This window comes from Sceloporus occidentalis, unplaced genomic scaffold, assembly GCF_023333645.1.
Source record: "Sceloporus occidentalis isolate IW3139 unplaced genomic scaffold, rSceOcc1.0.p SCAF_130, whole genome shotgun sequence".
Taxonomy (NCBI): domain Eukaryota; kingdom Metazoa; phylum Chordata; class Lepidosauria; order Squamata; family Phrynosomatidae; genus Sceloporus; species Sceloporus occidentalis.
The window spans coordinates 943,676-970,724 of record NW_028317110.1 but is presented as its reverse complement, the minus strand read 5'-3'; the positions used below and the strand labels follow the sequence as shown (position 1 = coordinate 970,724).

At 44.4% G+C, this 27,049-nt stretch overlaps 1 protein-coding gene across 1 annotated transcript in view; it reads right to left on the bottom strand.

The window, feature by feature from the left end:
• Positions 1–1,406: 1,406 nt before the first annotated feature.
• LOC149281549 (medium-chain acyl-CoA ligase ACSF2, mitochondrial-like) overlaps positions 1,407–27,049 on the bottom strand; it is a 161,069-nt gene continuing 135,426 nt past the window's right edge. The window contains exons 17-18 of the mRNA XM_089499134.1: positions 2,506–2,574; positions 1,407–1,457 (exon numbers count right to left, since the gene is read on the bottom strand). Coding sequence (XP_089355260.1) covers positions 1,407–1,457; positions 2,506–2,574 — 120 coding nt within the window. The remainder of the gene's footprint in view (positions 1,458–2,505; positions 2,575–27,049) is intronic.

The following is a 27,049-nucleotide window of genomic DNA, read 5'->3' as shown; positions in this document are numbered from 1 at the left end:
CCCTCCCCAACTGGTCTCTCTGATTTACAGAAGAATCTTTTCACTGTTAACTTTCTTAAGTATTTCTGAGTATCCAAAAATAATTCAAATTGGTTAGGGCCCTTTGCTGGGGCAAATTTTATTCCTTTCCTAAGTAGACAGATCTCATTCTGTTCCAATAGTGTCTGTGATATGTTTATGTTTATTTAATAGCAGGAGGTCAGATTATAAGGGTAATTGGCCGATTCATATGTCGGGTTTGCAGAATTGTTTGATAAGTATGGGTTTGGGGCATGAAAAGCTTTCTTCACATTCTGGTGCTGCAACAGAGGCGGCTATGTTGGGTTTGGATAGTTCAATTTAAAGGTTGGGTTGGTGGGATTCTAATTGTTAAATTATACATCAGGCCTAATTTATTATGAATTTATTGTACTGTTGTGTTAATGTTATTTTCTTTACAGGTGTTTGTCCTATAGTGGTATGGATTGTGGGACACAATTTTTTTCTGGGCTGAAAGAAGAGCTGCAGAAAGGTGTTATGGCGAGAATTTGGGTTTCAGCTCAAATGAAATTATTTTATGCTGTTTAGGTATAAGGGGAATGACTGTTTTTCAGTTAAATATATTTTGGGCTTTGTGAATGTTTTTCCATGGCCCAATGCTATTATCATACATTGTGGGGGTAATGATATTGGAAGGGTTAAATCTATTCAGCTTTTGATGCAATTTAAGGAAGCAATCCTGCAGTTAAAACAAATGTTTATGGGTACAATATTGGTATGGTCTGAAATTGTACCACGTTTAATTTGGTTACAGCATCAGGATTTCAAAGTATTAGAAAGACAGGCGCAAGCGAAATACAGCTCTTGAAAAATGTATGATTATGGAAGGTGGCTACAGTTTTAAACATGTACAAGGTGCCTGTGAAGGCCTTTATAGAAAAAGATGGTATACATTTGTCAGAAATTGGTTGTGATATATTTAATCTGAATATTCAAAGTATGGTTGAAAAGGTCGTGGTTTTGGTTGAAGGGGCCACAAATGGCTGTTAATTACCCATTTGTGGTGATTGGGGATGTCTATTCATGGTGGCTAGCTGGCTTATAGGGAAGTTGGACTGCTTCATTTTTATTTGATACTCTGTGGCTTGGGCCAAGAGTTTGTTGGTTATTGTTCAAAGTTATTTTTGTTTGGTTATTGTTTAGACAGCTGTAAACTAAATAAAACCACTGTCTTGTTCATCCAGAATGTTGTCATTTGTCTTTATTTATATTCATTTCAATTGATACAATTTGTTACACCATACAACCATCTGACAGTGATGTTAAAATAAGGGTATTGGGAGCTATAATAGGAAGTAGTATGAATCCCAGAAAATGTGTTGAACTACAGGAGATGGGATATCAATCAAAACACGAAATGGTGGTCCTTATAACTTTAGCTGTGTTTCCATTAATTCTTTCAACTTGAATTTCTGGATCTAAAATAGAAATATAATAAAATTATTAATAAAATACGTTTTCCAGCATCCAATTGACAATGTGCATTTGTTTTCTGCAAGACACATATGAAGTATATTGAACGCTTGGAAATTTAGCTGCTGTGGCCTCTCCCCAAGTGGCCTCCTTATAAGTGGCTATGTAAGAGTTACACTGGAGGTAAACGGGAGGGAAACGACATACCAGGTACCACTGCAGAAAGTGGCTACAACAACATCGGAACCAGATCAACACATCCTCATCCAAGCAGTCCTCTCCTATTGTCTCACTTCCCCCTCAACCACCGACTAGATTGTAAGCTCGCAAGAGCAGGGCCCTCTTCTCCTTTTGTACCAGTTTGTTATTGTATGTGTTTTTGTATATAAAATTGTTCTACTGACTGTAACAGCGCTGTGGAATCTGCCGGCACTTTATAAATAAATGTAATGTAATGAACACTTCACCTCACCTTGCACTTGTTTATATAGTTATTGTTAAAACGATATGGCCTGAATGGTTTATATCTGCGGTCAAATTCTATAAGTATGTCTGGTGTGTGGCCCACATGACCACGATGGACTACATGGGGGATACTGATGTTAAAGTTGGCATCTCTCTCCTTTCCTGAGGCATTTCCAGGTATACGAAGCCTACTGCAAAGAACCATTTACCTGTGACATAGCAGTATACAGGAGCTGTGACTCCACCGAGTGGTTTCAGGTGAGCCTTTAAAAGTTATCTACAGCTCTGGAATGGATGGTCCTGTATCTAGGTTTTTAATGTGTTTTTAATAAATGTCATGTTTTAGTGTGCAGCAGACTTTTACTTAAATGTTAAAGTGAAAAATAAACAGTCCCACTGCAATTGCATACACTGCATTTGATTTATATGAATTGCCTTTATGCAAATACTCCCATGTCATTTTAGTTATTGTTGTTTTCTTAAAAAAACACTGAACTAACATACATTCTTAGTAAAAACTCTTATTCATCATACAGTTCTTCACTTCACACCATCCACTGCTTTGATTAAAATCCCCATCTACTTTACCTTCCCAGAAACAGTCAGAGGGTATTCGTTTACAAACACAATGTAACGTGGGATCTTGAAGTGAGAAATCTGTTGGAAAGGAAACACATTTTGATTGAAATAGTGGAAACATTTACTATAATTACACTGGAGTAGCAAATATGTATGCTTCACAAGTTGCCTCCCCAATAAGATTTCTTAGCAAAGTCTAACAAAGGCTTTGTGACATACAAAATAAAATCAGATTGCATGCTCCTTTGAGCGGGGCCAGCCATTACAGTTTAAGTTCTCTAATTTCAGTTTATATGATGCAGTGCTTGATCACCCATGTTACAGCTCCCAGGAATACATTGGTGCTACGTAAGTCAATAAATAATAACAGAAGTGAAAAACATATACTTTTACCTCTGTATAAGACCCCACTTTAAATATGCAGTGCAAGTCTGGGCACCTGTTCTTACAAAATTGCATTATAGAAAATGCAGAGTCTAGTTACAAAATTAACAAAAGGAATGGAGCGCTTTAGTTATGAAGAATGTTATGTCATTATCCCCTTCCGTACCGGTGACGTACCTGGTACTTCCTGGTTGGGTGTCACCCACAGCCCGGGACGTACCAGGTACGTCATGGATGACGCTGGGATCGCAAGGGGTGGCTGCTACTGACCGCTGGGTGTCCCCAGCGATCCGTAGCAGCCACTTCCCCTCAATTACGTGCACGTGATCACTTTGAAGCAAATCACAAGCACGGAATTAAAATATTTAAATAAAACTGCGGTCTTCAATGGAAGACGCAGTATGAGAATGCCGGTCCTGAAGCGGTTATACAAATACATACAGGGCAATACAAATTGCTCTTGGATGACCTGGTTATTAATAAGACTGAACAAAGAACAATAGCTCATCCGTATAACTCAAACAAATACATTTTCCCCAAAAGGTGATGGGAAGTGCCGGGCAGCAGCGGAGGTTGTCTGCGTGAACTTTGACTCACATAATGTCACTAGAGGAGTTACTCCAACCAATGATATTGTAAGCAAGAAACAGCAAAAAGTCTATGCGAAGATAAGAGTATCAATATATGTCCATTGCCAAAGAGAGTAAAACAAACCCCAAATGTTCTTTAACTATATAAATAGTATATAGCACGGCATGATTCCGGTCCTCTCCATGGGAGCTTTAAAGTATTTTTCTATGTAAATACTTTTTTTTAAAATTATATTAACTCTCTCCTCCAGTCCTCTTCTGTTATACGGTACACGGAAGAAGCTCCATTCCATTCCCCAGAAGGGGTTCCATGGGCTTTCTAAGAGTGTGAAGAGTCTTAGATAAGTGTAAGTATTGTTTAATTTTCACAGATGTTGTGGTGCCTTTTGTAAACTTAGTCTTTCTGTCTTAAAAACCCACTCCTCCTCTGATTCACTTTCACTCCCAGTGTGTGAAGTTTGTTTCCTACTGTCAATCCCTTTGCTAAAAGTCTGCAGGTATGGCCGAAGCCATCACGGCCCCTCACTCAGCAACTCGCCACCCTTAATCAGACCGTATTGGACTTACAAGCAAGACAAAGCCAGCTACAGAACCAGATACAAGCCCTGCTCCCTCTTATACTGCTGAGTTTTCTCAGTTGAACTCTCCTCCTCAACGACACGAAGACACTGCCTCTTACTTCGTGCCCCGGGTCCCTTTTACTGTAGAAGTTGTCCGGGGACCTACACAATATCAGTGTTTCATTACGGCATGTCAAGTTCTCTTTACACTTAAACCAAAGACCTATACCACGGACTATGTTTATATACACACAGTTATTTCTCTGACAGGGGAACCACAAACATGGCCCCATCACCTTCTCTGCGCTAACAGTTCAGTCCTTGATACCTGGTGCTACTTCTCCAGAGCCATGGAGGCCATATACGACGACCCCCACAGGGTATCTTAGAATATGTCACCGGATTTAGAAACCTGGCCATTGAAACAGGTTACAACAAGACTGCACTTGTAGTGGGGTGATCAGCAAATCACTTTGGCCGCTACGATTTGGGGGGCTGCTTTTTGGACCAAGCAGTGGTGGATCAACATCAAATCCCCACTAGAAGAGAAAAACAAACCTCTCCACATACAACTGACCCACGGCAGTCCCCTAAAATCTGACCCCATACCCTAGAAAATTATACCACTTATTGTAACTCTGGGTTCCAAACACTGCAAATTGTTGAGTTTAGGGCTGCAACAACTAATCGATAAAATCGATATTAATCGATAATGAAAATCGTTGCCAATGAATTTCATTATCGATTTTTATTGATTATAAAATTAGGGTTTTTTCAGAGCAAATACCCTGAAAAACACCCCTCGTTTTATAATCCGTTTAAGTGTGACTCACGGCAGCAGTTCCTACTTACCAGTCCCTCCCTGCAATCATTGCCGGAGAAAGAAAGGGGCGGGGCCAATCAGCAGTGACTGCATGGAGGGACAGGGAGGTAGAAAGGGGCGGGGCCAAATGGCCGATTGGCTCTGCCCATTTCCTGTAGCATCCACATGGCTGTGACACTCCTCTAACTGAGTATAAAATTAATATTTGGGCTGCTGAAAGTTAGGGGAGGTGGGGTTAACTTAGGGGTAGTTATAGTTAATGGGGTGTTTAGGGATAATTTAGGGGCAGTTATAGTTAATGGGTTAATTTAGGGGCAGTTGTGGTTGATGGGGTCTTCAGGGCTAAATTAGGGATAGTTGTGGTTGATGGGGTGTTTAGGGTGAATATAGGGGCAGTTGTGGTTGATGGGGTCTTCAGGGTGAATTTAGGGGCAGTTGTGGTTGATGGGGTGTTTAGGGATAATTTAGGGGCAGTTATAGTTAATGGGTTAATTTAGGGGCAGTTGTTGATGGGGTCTTCAGGGTTAATTTAATGCTGAGGACTGAGGGTTAATTTAGTTAATTTAATAAGGTTAATTTAAGGTGCGGTTAGAGATAAAGGGGGCAAACTTAGGGGAATCTAAATCCTGGGGGCAGTGAAGATTAACCCTGTATTTATTTATAAAAGTATTGTGTCTGTGAACGAGTCTGCAAATCTATGAGTGCACTATGGGATATCAGGGGGGTATACAGCATACCTGGGGAGGACGGAGTGACATATCAGGGGGTATAAGGCATACTGGGTTATATAAGGCATATGTGGAAGGCAGTGTGGGAAGCCTGGGCTCAAATGTGCATAACTGGGGGGCAGGTTGGGAAATTAAAACAAGAAATGCATTTTTATCAAAGTTTTTTTATTCTGCCATTTCTTTTTAACATCCTACATTACTTTATTAAATTATTTTAAATAAATTAAAAAATGTAAAAAATTGTATCCGATTAATCGAAAAAATAATCGGCCAACTAATCGATTATGAAAATAATCGCTAGTTGCAGCCCTAGTTGAGTTTTAACCCCTTAACGCCTATTGACGGGTCATGTCACGAAAAAACGGTCACTTAACGACCTACGACGTGCCTGACACGTCATTTCATTAAACAAGCTTAAAAAGTGATACCCGAAATAGGACATGGGGCAGAATGACCAGTGGCACGGAAGCCATGGAAACCTGGAGGGGACTGAGTGCCAGCCTCCTTCCTACAGACTATGGGCCCTGGTAAGGAGTGCCACGTTATCCAAATCATAAGAGCATTGTACAGGAGGAGACTTGGTTAACTGCAGTGTACATTTTCACACATCATGGATGTAAGGAACACAAGTAGAATGAGGTAGGAGTATAAAACGGTGCAAGTTAAGCCTAGGGGCGCCCAGGTCGTGGGTGCAAAGCCATGTCAATTTACATCTGCCAGAACCATGGGGAGGAAAAAACTGGGGGGAAGTGAGAGGAGAAAAATAGATATGTAAATATGTATACGTGAACAAACACTGATGAATGCACATATATTATCACGATTGGTCTTATATTTCAAGAGAGCCCCATTTTGATTTAAATACGAAAGTACATTAAAATCAGAGGCCCAGGGACAACAAACAGGATGTCGTCTGTGTATGCAAGAATCTTGCGGTGGTACTCTGAGTTTTGTAAACCTGAGACGTCCGGGTTGTTCCTAATAGCCTTCATGGGGGCTCTAGGATGAGGATAAAGAGGAGGGGGGACAGGGGGCAACTCTGCCTAGTAACATTGGAAATGTCAAAAGGGTGGGACAGTGCCCCATTGATGTAAACCTTAGCGGATGGGGCGGAGTAGAGGGAAAGGACCCAGCGCAGCACTAAGTTCTTCCCCTCTTTCAGCAGTAAAATAATATTGGCTGCAAGGTGATGTGAGTCTAACCGGCAGCCTTCTGAGATGGAATTCAATACCTTTGCCAGGTCCTGAGGCCTTACTGAACTGAAGTTGTTTAAGGGCCAAAGCTACTTCCTCGGCTATGATGGGGACCTCCAGTTCCACCTCCCTCTCTGGACTAATGGTTTTGTGTACACGAGCCTCCAAATATCATGAAATTGGTTGCCTTGTGTAAAAAAGAAGCCCTTAAATGGCCGCTGGTGCATGGTTGCGCTTGTGGGCTTGTTCAAGGGTGGTTAATACTGTAACTCTCCAGAGTGGGACTTTTTGAGGTGAGAGGTCTTTTGTATGAAAAAAAACCCTTAAGGACTAACTAATGTTAGTTGAGATGCGCTCTGGGAGGTTGTTCACTGAGTCTGACAGAAGTGACTCATTGAATCTCCAGGTGGTCCGAGAGGGCCTGAAAGTGGGAGCACTCAAAAGCAGGGAGACTGGGAAGTAGTCAGTGCACTCTGCTGACCCGATGACTGCACCTCGGAAGTGGCAGTGTTCCACAAAAAAGGAGTCAATCTGCGAATAGACAGGGAGTTGAACGTGTACTCCCTTTCCTCCAGGTGCAATAAACCAGACTGTTACTTAGGTTGGAGCAAATCTGCGGTATTGTGACAGGGGGACATGTGTTACCCTGCCCGATGTGTTGACCCTAGGATCGAAGGGTCCTCACCGACTGCCAGCACTCCCTTCTTAAACCTAGCTAAAAAACTCAGAATAGCCTTGTTGAGAATGTTTAGTGTACCCGTTATATATAAAACCACAGACTTTTATGAAAAACATCAATAACAGTGGGAATCCAGATAAATCATGGGCCATGTAATGTGAGCCACCGTAAGTATGGCACGTGAGATGTTGAGCTCCAAATGCAAGCCACGCCAAACATACGATGCAAAATAGGTAGTGCTGCAGGAGGGTCCTATCCATGAAAACTGCTCATGGCAGCATGTGAGGAAGCCAAGGGGATGGACAAACAGGGCCAGAGGGTGTGGACATGAAGGTGGGGTTACCTCTGAGTGTACCTTCAAAAATCCATGTAGTCTAAAGGAGAAAGTACATGGTGGGACTTGCACCTAGGGCAAATCTGGGTGGCTGTCCAGAGAGGGTGAGAGGTATGATGGATGTGGTCCATAACAGATGTCATCAGCACCGGTGTGATTTGTTTCCCCTGAGGATCATTTACAGCTATGCCTCATTGGGGAGCGACAGGGTCAGGGACCCTGGCTGAGTTGCCCTTCTATGTCTCGGATGTTGAGGTAGACCCATAGAAAGTCCAGGATGTATGTAGATTTTGCCGTTACCACGCAATACATGTATAGATTTTTGAAGATGATTGGCAAGTAACATAGAAACTATTTTTAGATCCTAGTTCAGTAAGGAAATTGGGCGGTATGAAGTGATAAATCTGTCATTTTTATCTGGTTTAGTTAATACAAGAGATTTTGAAGTCATGTATTTGCTCGATAATAAGACGACCCCTCAAAATTTGAATATTAATTTAGGAAAAAAAGAAAAAGCCTAAATATAAGACTACCCTATAAGAAAAAAAGTTTTACTAGTAAATATTAATTCACATGTAAACTATTTTTTCATATTTAATAAAAACTATGATTGAGAAAAATGCATTTTTTGTTTTTATTTCCTTTTATTTGCCACCTGCCCCCCAGTTATGCACATCTGCCCCCAGATATGCCTTATACCCCCTATATGGCACTCTGCCTCTCAGATATGCCTTTTAACTCTCTATATGCCACTCTGCCTCCCTGATATTCCTTTTAACTCCCTATATGTCACTCTGCCTCCCTGATATTCCTTTTAACCCCTGTAACTTAACGTCCTTTAAAGCACAAGGAGTTAGTCAGAGATCTTTCAGAATCACTTCTAGGGTAATATAAAAACCAATTCAAGATAAAATGTAAATACTTATTTTCTTCAAAACAGCAGCTAAACAAAAATACAACATAAACAAATAAACCCTTGCTCATCTGAGCACTAACTAAACACAGGGTTTTGTTTCCTCTCTAGGATGGGGTGGCTTCCCCACCTCCCAACAAAACACCCCAACCAAACAAAATAAATCCAGCAAGGTTTTTTTTTCCAGCAGCTCTCTTGGCTGGAATAAGAGTGAATTGCACCAAGCTGGGTTTTTTAAACCCTCCTGATGAGCCCAGGTGAGCTGTAAATCCTGCTACTCCACCCCAGGGACCCATTACACAATTACATTACATTACACAACATAGAAGAACTAGTTCTAGAAGAACTCTGTTGGACTTTTTCTTCAGTTGAATTATTGCGGACTTTCTGGCATTACGAGCTTGCATGCACACCAGGGGCGTACCTAGAGTATTTGGCACCCGGGGCGGATCCTGTAAGTGGCACCCCCCCCCACCAAATGTAAAGACATCTACAAAATTATGTTAAGAATATTTATTGCACCAATTTGTAAACTGTATTTCAACTGTAAACAACAAGAAATCTGAAAAAATAAATTAATAACTTATAAGTAAAATAAATACGTTTAACCCCTTAAGGACAATGGGCGGTCCCTAAACCAATTGAAAACAATGCATTTTGAGCCCGTACATGTACAGGCTTTGTCATTAAGGGGTTATATAACATTTACTGAACATATAATAGTGCTTTCTTTAATAACCCTCCAAAAAAAACAGCGTCCACATTGCCCACATAGAACCTGACCAGCACCCAAATTACACACACATAGGACGTGCCATCTTTGCCCCCAAACAGCCCAGCATGAGTCAGCATTGTTCCCAAACAGCCGAGTGTACGCCATCTTTGTCCCATGAACACGCTACCTGTGCCATCTTTGTCCCACAAACACCCTGCCTGTGCCATTTTTGTCCCATAAACACCCTGCTTATACCATCTTTGCCTTTTTGACAAATCAACTATACACCTATGATTAACACAAACACTTTTACAGTCACTCACTAATTCACTTTCATTCACACAATTCATTCACACAATCATTTATTCTTTCACACAAATTATTTACACATTTTCATTGATGCATTCTAACAAATTCTTTAATCCTCTCACTCATTCAAACAATTCATCCACACATTAATCCATTCATTTTCGCTCTCTCATTCTGACTCTTTATTTCAATATTCTTGCTACCCTCCTTTCTCCCTATCTACCCATTCTCACCCCCTTCTGCCCTATCTACCCCTTCTCACTCCCTTCTCCCTATCTACCCCCTATCCCCCCGTCTCACTCCCTTCTCCCTATCTACCCTCTCCCCCCTTTGAAGTTCACTTACCTTTCAGGAGTCCTGAGGTGGGGGTGCAAGGCCTCTGTCTCCCATCTCTGCCACTGTATGGAACAGTATAGAGTGATGGGAGTTATGATGTACTTTAGAGCATAATTATATACTGAAAAAGACATTGGAAATGGTACAGCATAACACCCATCACTCTCACACATTTACCAATCCACATTTACCAATCCACACTTACCAATCCACAGATTCCACACATACCAATCCACACATACCAATCCACAGATTCCACACATACCAATCCACAGATTCCAAACATACCAATCCAGATTCCACACATACCAATCCACTCTCACTGAATGATTTCCTACCTTTCCTCTATTCTTCTTACAGCAGTAAGCTCCTTTTCTTCCTCTTCGCTCCTCTTCTTCTGTCTTCTTCACTCCTCTTCTTCTGTCTTCTTCCGGGTCAGAGGGCACTGTGGGCGCGGCTTCAGTGTTGTGCGCCGGGATCTGACAACAAACCCCGGCGCACAGCAGAAGTTGCCTTCTCCTCCAGCGGCGGACATTACTGTCCGTCTCTGGAGGGGTGCCGGCAAGTTGGCACCCCCCTGATCAGCGGCACCCGGTGCGGACCGCCCCCCCTCCCCCCGCTAGGTACGCTACTGATGCACACTATTCATGTTGTGCATATACTAACTGTGAGTGCAATTTTACCATCCATACTTGTTTTTGCCTAAAGATACTGCACTATTTTAGTTTGTTTTTTATAGACTCTCTATGAAGATTAATAAAAGGAATCTTTCTACCACACATTGATGGGTCTGAAGCATCTATATTGTTTGTGAGTGCAATTATAACACAAATCACATTTATTGTTGGTTATACACGCTGCACTATCATTATATTATTATTTTTCCTATATGTATCTGCGCCCCAATCATCTGTCTATTGGTACATTTACACCCTGAGCAAGAGTGTCTTTTTTGGGCTGCTGCAGTCATCTGGGAAGTATTGTGGAAGTATATCATAATTATTTTTCACTTACACTTGTGAGCACGAGAATTGGGTTTTTAATAGTTCATTTTCAGGAGGGTAGAGCTGGACACCTATACCCTTTGGATAGATAGTGACATACACACAAGATGATACACATCATATGATGGGATAAGAGCTATGAGACCAGAGTTGCCGATATCCCTGTTTGTTTATTTTCAAATAATGTAGCTACATTATGGCTCAACTGCGATATTTTGCTTCTGAGGATTGTGATAATCGCCTGGATCAGCTAATTAGCCCTACCTCAGGACATGTGTGCTCAACAGCGATGGTGTTGTCTCTTGTAAGAGGACCACAATGCTTACCTATACTACAAGGGGGAGCCGTAGGTGGCTCCAGGGCATCCTCACCTTGGAGTTGGAAGATATTTACTAGGCTGCTTGTGCAACAAGTAGGGCATTACCTACTGCCCTTTACACAGACTTGCTTTTGAAAATTACACATTATGCATATCCCCCCCGTGTCTCTTTCAAATGGGACTTAGGGCTGATGGAAGTTGCATGAAATATAATGCACCTCAAGCAGATTTATACCACTGTTTCAGGCAGTGGCCTCGGCACAGGGCTTTTTGGGCAGCCACGCTTACCTACAGTAAACGATTATAACTCCCTTTGGGACACGTCCCATCGGAGCTGGCTATTCTGGGAAGAATCCCAATAGAATATAAGGGAAACTCAACTTAGAATCTTGACGGCGGCTACCAGGAAGTCGATGCTACAGCAGTGGATCCAGACATCCCCACCGACTCTAGCATTGCTTAAATCCAATCTCTTGTTTCTAATGAGAATGGAGGCAAGCTTGGCAAAGGAAATCCGCATCATTTTTAGAGAATGGGCACACTTTATAGGCAGGGCCGGACTGGGACTGAAAAGCAGCCTTGGAAACATTTGGAGACCAGCCCCATATAGTTTATCTCGCGGTCGAGCTCTTGTACCCACACGCACCCCTTATACATACCCGAGTCACACTATTTGCCGTACAAATAAATATAAAAAATTATTTTTATCACATTATTTGTATTAAAATGCCAGAAAGCAAAAGTGTTAAAAGGCCCTAATAAATTAAATACATTACACATAATGGAATCAAAACATTTGCTACTGCAAACATTTTTATTTCTTTAAATTAATTAATCCCGCTCGCAGCCGCTCAACGGCTGTTTTCAATGTTAGTTTGCCGGCCGCCCGGCCCACGGATCTGCCGGCCCACCCGGTGGGCAAGTCTGGCCCTATTTGTAGGGGATTTGGACGGCGATAACTGTCACCGCGGGAACGGTGTAGGTGCTGGCTATAACTTATTTGCAAGCTTCCCTGGGTCCTGTTGGGGACAAAATTATGGACGGACAACATTGACATTTTAATGCCACAAATTACAGAACGAGAGATAGAATGAAAGACTGGCTAAATGTTCTTTCATTGATTGAGGTTTTATGTTTCAAAAAAAATATATAAAAAAAATGGTTTGATGGGGTAAATTGAAGTGGCCCGGTTCAAAGATGCCCCAAATAGGGCATAGGCACTGACCAAGATGAAAAAAGGGCACTTCCCAAATGTGGTAAATTAATGTAAACTATTTTTTTCATATTTACTAAAAGCTATGATTGATGCATTTTTTGTTTTTATTTCCTTTTATTTGCCAACCTGCCCCCCAGTTATGCACATCTGCCCCAGGCTTGCCACTCTGCCATATAGGGGGTTAAAAGGCATATCATGGGACAGAGTGGCATATAGGGGGTTAAAAGGCATTTATAGAGGCAGAGTGGCATATAGGGGTTAAAAGGCATATCATGGGGCACTCTGCCTCCAGAAAAGCCTTATGCCCCCCTATATGCCACTCTGCCTCCCTGATATGCCTTATACCCTCCTATATGCCACTCTGCCCCATGATATGCATTTTAACCCCCTATATGCCACTCTGCCTCCAGAAATGCCTTATACCCCTATATGCCACTCTGGCATTAAGGGGGTTAAAAGGCATATCATGGGACAGAGTGGCATATATGGGCTATAAGGCATTTCTGGAGGCAGAGTGGCATATAGGAGGGTATAAGGCATATCAGGGAGGCAGAGTGGAATATAGGGGCATAAGGCTTTTACATAAAAAATATTATACAGTTTGTTCAAAAAATAAATTAGTTTACTGACCTTCTACTTCTTCCACTTTGGGGCTTTTTCATCTTGACCTCTGTCCTCTGGTAGCTGCAGACTGCCATTTTCTATGCTAACAGGATGTCACTGACACGACATCCGGTGCTCCAGAGTGCGAGGGGGCGGAGCTTTCACCCCTCACGCTGCTCCCATCACTAGGCGGCCATCGCACACGGCCGCTGGGTGCCGATGCTGACGGCCGGCGGTACTTTAATACTTTAATACTTTAAAAAAAAAAAATGTACTATGGCAAACCACTCCGGCTTGCCATATTAAATTTAAAAAAAAAAAGAGTTAAAGTAGTACCGGCCGGCCGCATCAGCACGCAGCGGCCGTTTAGATTAGATTTCTGGCGGCCTGGGGGGCGATTGTCTCCCTGCCCAGCCCGCCCCTGGCACCGGAGGAGGCTTCCAATCCCGCTCACAGCCGCTCAACGGCTGTTTTCAATGTTAGTTTGCCTGCCGCCCGGCCCACGGTCTGGCCCTATTTGTAGGGGATTTGGACGGCGATAACTGTCACCGCGGGAACGGTGTAGGTGCTGGCTATAACTTAGTTGCAAGCTTCCCTGGGTCCTGTTGGGGACAAAATTATGGACTAGCGACAGTAGAGTTCGGACGGACAACATTGACATTTTAATGCCACAAATTACAGAACGAGAGATAGAATGAAAGACTGGCTAAATGTTCTTTCATTGATTGAGGTTTTATGTTTCAAAAAAATATATTAAAAAAATTAAATTAAACAATTATTTTTATGAGCAACTGCTAAAATTTGCAGTGTATCTTCCCAAAAATCTTGACATGGAAATAGTTAAATTAATAGCATTTAAAATATCCAAGGGGTGTCTGCTTTAAATAAAAAAAAAATAAAAAATGGTTTGATGGGATAAATTGAAGTGGCCCGGTTCAAAGATGTCCCAAAAAGGGCATAGGCACTGACCAAGATGAAAAAAGGGCACTTCCCAAATGTGGTCTTTAAGCCCCAAACAACCAAACAAACCCATGCATAGGTGGCATCACTGTACTCAAGAGATGTTGCTGAAAACATATTGGCATTTGGTTTGGCAGTGACATATACCAGGAACTGTAAAGTCACACCTAAAGTACAATTCGGGTGGTAGTAGAATTAGTGCATGGGTTAAAATACCAGCATTTGAAATACCTTGGGGTTCTAGTTTTCAAAAATATATGGTTTGATGGGGTAAATTGCCTTGGCTGGCTTCAAAGTCAGAAATCGAACTCCCAAATAACACATGAGGCAGAATGACCAGATTTGGAAAAATATGGTTTTGAAATAGCAAAACTATATTTATTGCCCTATAATAAGCAAAAAAACCAAAACATTGGGTATTTCTAAACTCAGGACAAATAGTAGAATCTACTTAGCAGGTTTTTCTCATTAGCTTTTGTAGATATGTAAAAGACTTTTCAAATAAGAGAGAAAAAAAGTCCTTTCAATTTTCATCATATTTTATTATTATTTTTTTATAGGAAATTAGATGAGATGATAAAAAACAATGGTATCTGAAGAAAGCCCTTCTTGTCCTGAAAAACACAATATATAACTTGTGTTACACTAAATGGGAGAGGAGAAACTGCAGCTAAACACGAGCACCGCAAAAGTGTCAAAATAGCCTTGAAAACTATTGGTGCGAACAATTCCCCCCAGCCCCCGAACTTCAACAGCTAGTATGTGCCATCATTGCCTCCAGACAAGGAGTATGTGTCTTCTTTGCCCTCCCTTCACACATACAACATATTCAAACACACACAAGTTACACACACTTACTCATATTTACTAACACACACATCATCTCACCCCACAATTACACATGCATGCTCACACACGTACACATGCATGCTCACACACAAGTATATATCCATATATTATATATATCCCACATCCTGGGGCCGCTTACACTTCATACTGCTCCTGCAGCTTTCCCTCCGGCTGCTCGTGCACACTGTACGAGCAGCAACAGTTTCACCACGAGGTCACATGTCACGTGACCCCGATATGTTCCTGTCTCCCCGTGCTGGTTCAAAATAGTTTATAAAGGGCCCTTCCGCCCTGGATCAGTGTGTCCCAGGTCGGAAGGGCCCTTTATAAACTATTTTTTACCGGTACAAGGAGACAGGAAGAAGAGCTCGCAGGGGTCCCCTGTAGTTACACCAGTGCACCCTACCTACTGCACACACCACTATTTGCAAGTCCCAATTTGTCCCCTTCCACACTGTATAAACTGTCAGCTTCCTGCCCCCTAAACCCCCACCCCACCAGACATAATATGAATTTTAAGGCAAGACAGGAGGCTTCCTATTTTGCATATCTTCCTTTACTTCTCACCAATAGCAGCAAAGAAAGAAACATAGAAAAAGAAAAAACAACCAATAGGCATACACCACAAGGTATATAAACCCTAGCCAGTCCTTCCACTTCCTCTTTCTTTGCTGCTCACCGATAGTGACAGGTCAGATTCGTTTATTACAGATTCTGTGTTATTACTCTATTTTGTCTATTGCCCTTTGTTGTTTTTCTGTATGGTTCTGCCTTTTAGGGAATGCTCCCCTAGGCTTTAATATTTTTCTATCTTAGTCCTCTCCTGAGGGCTTTCCCGTTTCTCCACTAGCACCCCCCCCCCCGGTCTGTTCCGCATTTTCAGTACCTCGTTTCACTCTCTTCTGCCGGTGTTTCTTACTGCCGGCGTTTTCGTTGTGCTGGTGGTGCTGTTGCCGGTTTTCGCGGGCTTTTCTGTCCCTCGTTGCCGCTCGGCGGCCATGTTGGTTTGACGGGGAGGTCTCGCCTCGCGAGATTTCGCCGCCATTTTTGTTATTTCGTGGTTTTTCAGTGGCGGCGGCCATCTTGGTTTCTTTTTTGTCTCCTTGCTGCTGTTTTCGGCGGCCATGTTTTTGGTGGCGTCCGGATCTCGGGTATTTCCGTGATTTGGTCGCCATTTGTGATTTGTTTTAGTCTATTTATATTTCTACTCGTTTTTCATTTCAATTCATTTGTTTTTTATTGCAGGTCCCTCTATTTCAGAGCCCCTGAATTTATTCTATTCTCTGTGTGCCTCGGAGTTTATTGTTGGAGCCTTTATTGCTTCTGGCTTCAGACAGGCTGAGCCCCTGTCACACTATACAGGCTGAGCCCCTGTTTGCGCATATATATTGAGGGCCATTATCGCATTGGCTTTCGGCAGGCTGAGTCCCTGTCTGTGAGTTCTGCTTGGCTTTTGCAGTTGCATTTAGCTTGGACACACAAGCGAATCCTGAGCTGGGGTGAATCTCCTAAGTGACATCTCTAAGTGAGGAGTTACAAGCAAAGAAGGAGTTAAAAAGCAAGAAGGAGGGTAAAGTATAAATCCTTGTGATTGCATATAATATATTTATATATATTTTGCGCCTTACTGTCTGTTTTTGCCAGTTATTGGAGCTATCCCCATTGCCAAGATGTCCTCCATGTTTGACAATGCGGTCAGGTGTACATCTTGCTCAATGTATGCAATCCTTGAGCAGCGCTTCGAGGGTGCATATTGCTGTGCGAGATGTGTGCGGGTTGCTCATTTGGAAGCACAAATCCTGAGTCTAGAGGAGCAACTGGCAACACTGAGATCTATTGACAACTTGGAGAGGAGTCTGCTGCTCACTGAGCAAGCTCTCTCGCAGGTAGAGGTGGGGGAGGATAGTGGGATGGAGGTACAGGACAGTCAGGCAGCTAGCTGGGTTACAGTTAGAAGGCGGGGTAGGGGGAAAAGCGCCAGGGAGGCTAGTCCTGATCTAGCACACCCCAACAAGTTTGCCCGGTTGGCAGATGAGGGGGATGTTAGTTCAGAGTTAGCAGTACTGCAGCAAGTCACTGCCTCTGACCACCAGAGGGGTGTCTGCTCCAGTAAGGAGGGAAGGAGGAGCGCAGGGCAGGCCAGACAGGTGCTGGTAGTGGGGGACTCAATTATTAGGGGGACAGACAGGGCGATCTGTCACAAAGACCGGGATCGCCGAACAGTGTGTTGTCTGCCTGGCGCTCGAGTTCGGCACATCGCGGATCGGGTTGACAGATTACTGGGAGGGGCTGGAGAAGACCCAGCAGTCATGGTGCACATTGGCACCAATGACAAAGTGAGAGGGAGGCGGAGTGTCCTTAAAAATGATTTCAGGGACTTAGGTAGCAAGCTTAAGGCAAGGACCTCCAAGGTAGTATTTTCTGAAATATTACCTGTACCACGTGCCACACCAGAGAGGCAGCGGGAGATTAGGGAGCTAAACAAGTGGCTCAGAAGCTGGTGTAGGAAGGAGGGGTTTGGGTTCATGGAGAACTGGGCCGACTTCTCTGTCGGATACAGGCTCTACGGTAGGGACGGGCTGCACCTCAATGGGGAGGGTGCAGCTGTGCTTGGGGAGAAGATGGTCAGAAGGGTGGAGGAGTGTTTAAACTAGGGAAAGGGGGGGAGGGAAACTACAATATAGAAGGGGAAGATAGTGTAGATAGAGAGCTGGGGCTTATAAATGTACCTGGGGGTGGAGCAGAGGGAGGGGTTAGAATAGTTAATAGGGATAGGCTTCATAGGGAAAAAAACCATACACCTCTAAATTGTATGCTTACTAATGCCAGAAGTCTGACCAATAAAACTGACGAACTGGAGTTAATAATGTCTGAAGAAAATTATGACATAGTGGGTATAACAGAGACATGGTTGGATGATAGCTATGACTGGGCGGTTAACATACAGGGGTATAGTCTATTCAGGAAGGATCGGAAAAAACGAAAAGGGGGAGGAGTTTGCCTTTATGTAAAGTCCAGCCTAAAGGCCACACTGCGGGAGAATATATGTGAGGGAAATGATAATGTGGAGTCATTATGGGTAGAAATATATGGAAAGAAAAATAATAAAATACTGATCGGGGTTTGCTATAAGCCACCAAATATAATGGAAGCAGCAGAAGATCAATTATTAAAGCAAATAAACAAGGCAGCTAATCACAATGAGGTGGTTATTATGGGGGACTTTAACTATCCCGACATAAACTGGGAAACCGAGACCTGTGAATCTCATAAAGGAAACCGGTTTCTGACTATAAGTAAGGATAATTATCTGTCCCAAATGGTACAGGACCCGACCAGAGGGGGCGCCCTACTGGACTTAATATTAACCAACAGACCTGACAGAGTAACTAATGTGCAGGTCAGGGGACATCTAGGAAATAGTGATCACAATATGATGCATTATAACTTGTCCTTCAATAAGGGAACTCTTAGAGGAGCCACAAGAACTATGCACTTTAGGAGGGCAAAGTTTGATCAACTAAGAGAAGCCCTTAACACTGTAAATTGGGAAAATGTCCTCAAAAACAAGAGTACAGACGCTCAATGGGAGATTTTTAAGAATATCTTAAATTCTCACTGTGAAAGGTACATACCGTATGGGAATAAAAGAGTCAGGAACAAGAGAAAACCAATGTGGATAAATAAAAATGTAAAGGGGGCAATAAATGGCAAAAAAAAGGCATTTAAGCTACTAAAACAGGAAGGCAGTGAGGAAGCACTAAAAAGCTATCGGGAAAAAAATAAAATATGTAAAAATCAGATAAAAGCAGCAAAATTGGAGACAGAAAGACTCATTGCCAAAGAGAGTAAAACAAACCCCAAAATGTTCTTTAACTATATAAATAGTAAAAAGGTTAACAATGAAAGCGTTGGCCCCTTAAAAAGTAATGAGGGAGAAGTTATAGACGGGGATCAGGAAAAAGCTAATCTATTAAATATATTCTTCTCTGCTGTATTCACAGAGGAAAATGAAATGCCAGGTAATATACAGCAGGATGAGATAAATGCCCCAGTACATGTCGCCTGTCTAACCCAGGAAGAAGTGCAGTGCCGCCTAAAAAAAATCAAAATAGACAAATCACCAGGTCCAGATGGCATTCACCCCCGCGTTCTAAGGGAGTTAAGTAATGTAATAGACAGACCCCTATTTCTAATATTCAAGGACTCTATAGTGACAGGGTCTGTTCCCCAGGACTGGCGCATAGCAAATGTTGTGCCAATATTCAAAAAGGGGACAAAAAGTGACCCGGGGAATTATAGGCCTGTTAGTTTAACTTCTGTTGTGTGTAAACTGTTTGAGGGTTTCCTAAGAGATGCTATTTTGGAGTATCTCAATGAAAATAAGTGTATGACTCCATATCAGCATGGGTTTACAAGGGATCGGTCCTGTCAAACTAACCTGATCAGCTTTTATGAGGAGGTGAGCTCAAGACTGGATCGGGGTGAATCGCTGGATGTCGTATATCTTGATTTTTCCAAAGCATTTGATACGGTGCCACATAAAAGGCTCGTACATAAAATGAGAATGCTTGGGCTGGGGGAGAATGTGTGTATGTGGGTAAGTAACTGGCTCAGTGATAGGAAACAGAGGGTGGTTATTAATGGTACATACTCTGAGTGGGTGACTGTTGCTAGTGGGGTACCACAGGGGTCAGTTTTGGGTCCTATTCTTTTTAATATATTTATTAATGACCTTGTAGAGGGATTGCATAGTAAAGTATCAATCTTTGCAGACGATACTAAGCTCTGTAACGTGGTTAACACAATAGAGGACAGCGCACGATTACAAATGGATCTGCATAGGTTGGAGGCTTGGGCTGGGATGTGGCAGATGAGGTTCAACACAGATAAATGTAAGGTTATGCACATGGGGAAGAAAAATCCAGGCTGGGAATATGTATTAAATGGGAAAACACTGGGGACGACTGACATGGAAAAGGACTTAGGAGTTTTAGTTAACAGTAAATTTACCTGTAGCGACCAGTGTCAGGCAGCTGCTGCTAAGGCAAATAAAATCATGGGGTGCATCAAAAGGGGCATAGATGCCCACGACAAGGAAATAATTCTACCCCTGTACAAGTCACTAGTCAGACCACACATGGAATACTGTGTACAGTACTGGGCACCAGTGTACAAGAAAGATATAGTGGAGCTGGAGAGGGTTCAAAGACGGGCAACCAGAGTAATAAGGGGAATGGGAGGACTACAGTACCCAGAAAGATTATCAGAATTGGGGTTATTTAGTTTGGAAAAAAGACGGCTTAGGGGGGACTTAATAACTATGTATAAATATATAAGGGGACAGTACAGAGATCACTCCCAGGACCTATTTATACCCAGGACTGTATCTATAACAAGGGGACATCCTCTACGGCTGGAGGAAAGAAGGTTTCTACACGAGCACAGACGGGGGTTCTTTACAGTAAGAGCGGTGAGATTATGGAACTCTCTGCCAGAGGAAGTGGTGATGGTAAACTCAATAAAAGAGTTCAAAAGGAGCCTGGACGTGTTTCTTGAAAGCAATAATATTACAAGTTATGGATATTAGATTAATAGGGACAGAACGTTGATCCAGGGATTTATTCTGATTGCCATATTTGGAGTCGGGAAGGAATTTTCCCCCTGGTATGGGGCAATTGGCATCTGCTTCATAAGGGTTTTTTGCCTTCCTCTGGATCAACACAGTAGGGACACAATATGTATATAGGTTGAACTTGATGGACTTTGGTCTTTTTTCAACCTTATGAACTATGTTACTATGTTACTATGTTACTATATCCTCATATACATCAGGCTGAGCCCCTGTGATCATATCATGTCTCAGGACAATGCCCCGAGCCAGGACGCTTTCGTGGCATGGCTAGATTCCAAATTCTCCTCCTCTGTGGAGTCATTCATTTCTAAAATGTCGGCATCTATGCCCCAGTCGGCCCTTCCTCCACCTCCAGCCCCGGTGGCTCCTTCTAATGTCATCTCAGATTCTGGGTCTGAAAAGTCAGAGGAGGAGACTAGATCTTCTAAACGCCCCTGGAAGGGCAACAGTGCCTCGGCGGGCAAGGGCAAGGCTCCGGCCAAACGCCCAAAAATTCCTGCCCCTTCCCTGCTCTCCGTGCACCATACGGCTGGGGATGAGGATTCCCTCCAACTCCCCCTCTCCATCTTAGATGAATGGCAGGCAGAGGGTTCTGATAATTCTGAGGCTTCACTTAACCTGGCCTCGTCCAGGACTCTAGACTCACGATATGTACGTGAGTGTTTGGTGGAGGAACCCCTTCTTAATGAACCCCATCGTTCCGGAGGCCCCTCCGTTACCCCCCACTCTGCCTCTACTTCTACGGACCTACCGGTCGTAGACCCCTCCGGTTTTGCCCTATTTGACCCCACCACTATGCGCCATCCCAGAGCCACGGAATGGGCTCCTCCTGAGCACATTGCTTTATATATTCACAAATGGCTGCGCAAACCGTTATCTAAAGAGGTACGCAATAAGCTACGGGCGGAATGTCCCCGTCCCTGCATACCCGATAAGGTGGCGCTCACTCCTGAGCTTGACCCTAATGTGGTCGCCCTTTTGTCTGCTTCGCGCTACCCTAGAAAGGGCTTGGAACAGGGTCTTAAATCCGCCCAGGATAAGATCCTGGATCTTGTTGGCCCCATTACCCAAATTTTGTCTTTAGCGGACAAGGCTTATCTCAAAAAAAAGCCCCTTGATCCCAAGCTTGTCCGGGAATGGGCTCTCCGGACTGTTTGCCTTCTGGGTAACGCCAACGTCGCCGTTGCCACAGAACGGCGTAAGGCGGTCCTGCTCCGTATGGATCCTCGGCTGGCAGAACTGGGCTCCAAAGATTTGGGGGCAGCCGCCAACGGTATGCTCTTTGGCGACGCCTTTGTCAAGGAGCTCATTCGTCATGTTTCCCTCCTGTCTTCGTGGAATAAAGCGAAGCTCTCCATGAGGAAGGTTTTCCAGCCAGCCCCTCGTTTTTCCTCCAGGGCTGGACGACCGCGGGGCCGGGTCGCCAGCCGTTACTCTTTCCAAGGCTCCAGATACCCCCAGCAGCCTCAACCGTCCTACCGTGGGGCTTTCCAGCAGCGACCCTTTCCACAACGTGGAGGCAGCAGAGGCAGAGCTTCTACCGGCTTCCCCAGAGGACGCTCAGGGTTCGGTGAGTACAGATGTTTCCTGTCTCTCTTCCCATCCACAGGTCGCTGGCAGGATCTCCCGTTTTTTCCGCAACTGGGTGCGGATTACGTCAGACCCTTGGATCCTCCAAACGGTTCGCGGGTATCTGATAGACTTCGTGTCTCCCCCCTTACAGGTAAGCAAACCTCCTCCGGCGGTCAGATCCGTGTCCGACCAACATCTCATAGAGTCAGAGCTCCGGTCTCTGCAGGCCAAGGGGGCTATCGAACGGTCCAGGGGTCCCGTCTCTTTCCTCAGCTCTGTGTTCCTAGTCCGGAAACGCTCCGGAGAATTTCGCCCCATAATAAATAAATTTCTTCCGCTCTCGGGGGATTACGTGTATTGTTTACCTCGACGACATTCTTCTTTTCTCCAGGTGTCGGACTCTCCTCCAGGGACAGACGGATTTCGTGGTCCGGTCGCTACATCAGTTGGGCTTCATCGTCAACACGCTCAAGTCCGAGTTGGTTCCTCGTCAGCGGATTCAGTTCCTGGGGTTCATCATAGATTCCAAGGTGGCTATGCTGCGTTTGCCCAGATGAAAGATGGTGACTATTCGGAAGGAGATCCGCGTCCTTTTGCGGAAGGAGGTTTGCTCACTTCGCATGCTAGCTCGAGTGGTGGGTCTGCTTTCGGCGTCCATCCAGGCCATTTTTCCAGCCCCTTTGCACTACCGGGCTCTCCAGCGTTTGAAGGCGCGACACCTCCGCTCTCTCCCTTCCTACGATCAGCCGATCCGGCTCGATCAAGAAGCTCGTCAGGAGTTGAACTGGTGGCTTCGCCATATGGAGGCCTGGAACGGCCGGGCCATTTTCGGGTCCCAGCCCGATTTCATCCTGGAGTCCGACGCCAGTTCCCTAGGCTGGGGTGCAGCATCCCTCACCGAGGCAACGGGAGGAGCGATCCCTCCATATCAACTGTCTGGAGCTGATTGCGGGGTCGTTCGCTATCCGCAGCTTGGCAAGGGACCGTTCCGATTGCTGTCTCCTTCTCCGTATGGACAACGTCTCGGCGGTGCGGTACATCAACCGCCTAGGAGGTACGCGCTCCAAGCTTCTCGCAGATCTGACGAAAGGCATCTTCGATTTTTGTCTCCCTCGCAACATCACCTTGCAGGCGGAATACCTCCCGGGTCCGGAGAACCTGTTAGCAGACTGGTTCTCGAGACATTGGAGAGATGCAAGCGACTGGAGGCTTCACCCGAGGGTCTTCCAGGACATCCTGCGTCTCCGAGGGCCTCTACACCTAGACCTCTTCGCGTCGAGGACGAACCGCCAGCTCCGGGAGTTCTTCAGCTGGCTTCCAGATCCGGAGGCCCTGGCGACGGACGCCTTCACTCAGGTTTGGCCGGTGTCCGGCGCTTATGCCTTTCCCCCCTTCGCCCTGATTCCTCGGGTCGTCCACTTTCTTCGGCGTGCAGGAGGCTCCTTGGTTCTAGTGACTCCGCTCTGGCACGCACAGCCCTGGTTTCCGGCTCTGCCGGAACTGTCGGTTCAGGATCCGTTGGCCATTCCGGTGTTTCCGTCTCTTCTGATGGACCCGGAGGGGCAGTGTCACCCCCTCCTCCTAGAAGGGCGCCTATCTCTGGTCCTGTGGTCGATCTCGGGGGACCCCAGCTTGTCCAGGGCCTATCGGAGGTCACTCAGTCCCTGCTCCGAGAGTCTTGGGCTCCGGGCACCCGGAAGTCTTACCGGGCGGCTTGGGGACGTTGGGCTTCTAGGTGTTTGGGACAACACATGGATCCCTATTCGGCCCCTTTAGAGGGTGTTCTTAATTTCCTGGCCGGCTTGTTTCAGGAGGGTAAGTCTTATAGGACTATTAACCTTTTTCGGTCAGCCGTTTCTGTTGGCCATGTGGGTTTCTCGGGTGAGCCTGTGGGTAAGGCTCCTTTGGCGTGCCGTTTGCTACGGGGCATTCGATTGTCCAGGCCTCCGGCCCCTCGGTATGATTCCCTGTGGGATGTGGCCCTGGTCCTGGATTTCCTTCGGGCCTGGCCCGATAACGATTCCCTGTCTTTACGTCAGTTGTCAGCTAAACTTACCTTGCTCTTATGTCTTTTGTCTTTTCGCAGGGTCTCTGACGTTCGGGCTTTTGATGCCTCGGCTATCTCCTTTTCGCCTGACGGTATTCGCTTCTCCATTCACAGGAGGACTAAGTCTCTGTCCTCTTCGGTAGTCTACCCTTACCTGTCCGTTGCCAGATGCGTTCAGGCTTACCTGGCACGTACGTCGGCCTTTCGGTCTCCCTCTTCTTCTCAGTTGCTCATCTCGTATGTTCGGCCTTTTCAGCCGGTTTCGAGCCCTACCTTAGCCAGGTGGGTTCGTTGGTTGCTCTCCCTGGCGGGTATAGCGACCTCTTTTGGGGCCCACTCGGTCAGGGGTGCGGCGGCTTCGGGCGCCCTTCGGGCTGGGGGGGCCTTGAGCGATATTTTGTCGGCAGCGGATTGGTCTCGTGCTGCTACCTTTCGCACCTTTTACTTTCGTCCGCTATCCTCTGCAGTTCCCGCGCTGGTGTCGGGCGTTAAAACTGCAAAATAGGAAGCCTCCTGTCTTGCCTTAAAATTGGAAATTATTCTAGCCTGGGTGCCCGAATAATTATAATTTTAATAAAGACAGGAGGCGAGTATTTTCCCTCCCTTCCCTCCCGTTTAGCTTCGAGATCCATGGTGAGGTAATTTTTGTTTGTGGAGTCTTTTACTCCTGTTATTGTCATTGGTGCATTTCGGCGTTCTTCTGATGGTTGTTGCCTGTGCTGTTAAGGCTTCTGTGTACCTGTGCTCTCCCTTACCGTATCGTTGGTATCTGGTACTGTTACGTGTTCTCTTTGCTTTTCAGCTTGATGCCCTGTCCGGGTGGTACCCCTCCGGGTTGAGATCCTTCGTTACCTGCTGTTGAGGTTCTTTCCCATGCGGACTCCACTGTTCCGGTTTGGAGCCTGCTATGGATCCGGTCTTCTCGTTGTCGGAGGTCGTCGGCTGTTCTTCGCCTTCTTTCAACTTCTGGTTGGAGTTCAAGTTCGTGTCCGGTGTTCGTCGCCGGTGTTTGGCTGTTCTTCGTTGGTTCCGGTTCGCAGCGGTCGCAAGAGGAAGTGGAAGGACTGGCTAGGGTTTATATACCTTGTGGTGTATGCCTATTGGTTGTTTTTTCTTTTTCTATGTTTCTTTCTTTGCTGCTATTGGTGAGAAGTAAAGGAAGATATGCAAAATACTCGCCTCCTGTCTTTATTAAAATTATAATTATTCGGGCACCCAGGCTAGAATAATTTCCAATTGTCACCCTCCAACCCCTCATACTCCCCCTGACACTTAATTCATGCTATCTGTGGTGGGGAAGTATAAGGCTGACAATTCATGCTGTGTTAGTCTCCCACCCCTAACTGCACACAGCACATATTAGCAGCCTCTATACCCATAACTCACCCCCTACTGAATGAATAGGCAGCCCTCCCACAACCTGCACTGGGCAGATATTAAAGCATAAAATAGCAGTGCGCCATGGCCACACTAAGCTTAAAGCAAAGGTCCAATGAAACTCTAGCTGCTGCACTCTGATTAGACCTTTATCTTCGCCAAGCCTACGATGACTAACAATTCTCATGGTGACAAAGCTAATATATATATATGTAAAATAGCATACACAGATGCCAATGCAGGAATGTCTAACAGTCCTGCTCTGAATTCATAAAAATGCAGTTTAGAAGGTTGCATGCACGTATATGACTATATGCTATATATATTTTTTCAGTGACGTAAACATATACTTTGTTCTTGCAAAAATCTGATGTGGCACACATTCTGCAAAATAATGTCCACAATAATCTATCTCATCGCTCCACGTTTAACCCCTTCGTGACAAAGGCTGATTTTACTTTTTGTACCCTTCGCGACAATGGCCGTTTTAACATTTCTGCGCTGCTCGTGTTTAGCTGTAATTTTCTTCTTTCCCGTTTACTGAACCCACACATATTAGATATTGTTTTTTTCAGGACAAGAAGGGCTTTCTTTAGATGACATTGTTTTGATTGTATCATATTATTTACTATTAAAAAAAGTATAAAATATGGTGAAAAATTTAGAAAAAAAATGACTGTTTCTAACTTTTAGTTGAAAAATCTTTTACTCATCTATAAAAGGTAATAAAAAAACCTGCTAAATAGATTCTACTATTTGTCCTGAGTTTAGAAATACTCAATGTTTTTATGTTTTTTTGCTTTTTTCTGCACGTTATGGAGCAATAAGTACCGGTAGCGTTTTGCTATTTCAAAGCCATTTTTTCCAAATCTGGTAATTCTTCCTTCCATGTGCCATTTTGGGTATCTTTGAAGCCGGCCAATGCAATTTACCCCATCAAATCATATATTTTTGAAAACTAGACAGCCCAGGGTATTCCAAATGCTGGTATTTTAACCCTTTCCAAGCACTTATTCTACCATCAGCCTTTGTCAAACTTTATGGTAGTAATTTTTTTGCATTTGTTTTTTCACACACTTTAGGTATGAATAAACAGGTTCTGGTATATGTCACTATCATAAAACAACCCAATATGTGTTTAGCAACATCTCCTGAGTACAGCGATACCTCACATGAATGATTTTGCCTGGCTGTTTGGGGGCAAAAGGGCCACATTTGGGGCATGCACATTTTTCAATGTTGAACTTTGGCATTTGGGGATCCACTGCCCATGCCCTATTTGGTACATCTTTGAGCCGGGCCATTTCAGTGTGCCCAACAAAACCATATATTTTTGAAAACTAGACACCCCAGGGTATTTTAAATGCTGGTATTTTAACTCTTTGCATGCACACATTTTACCACCAG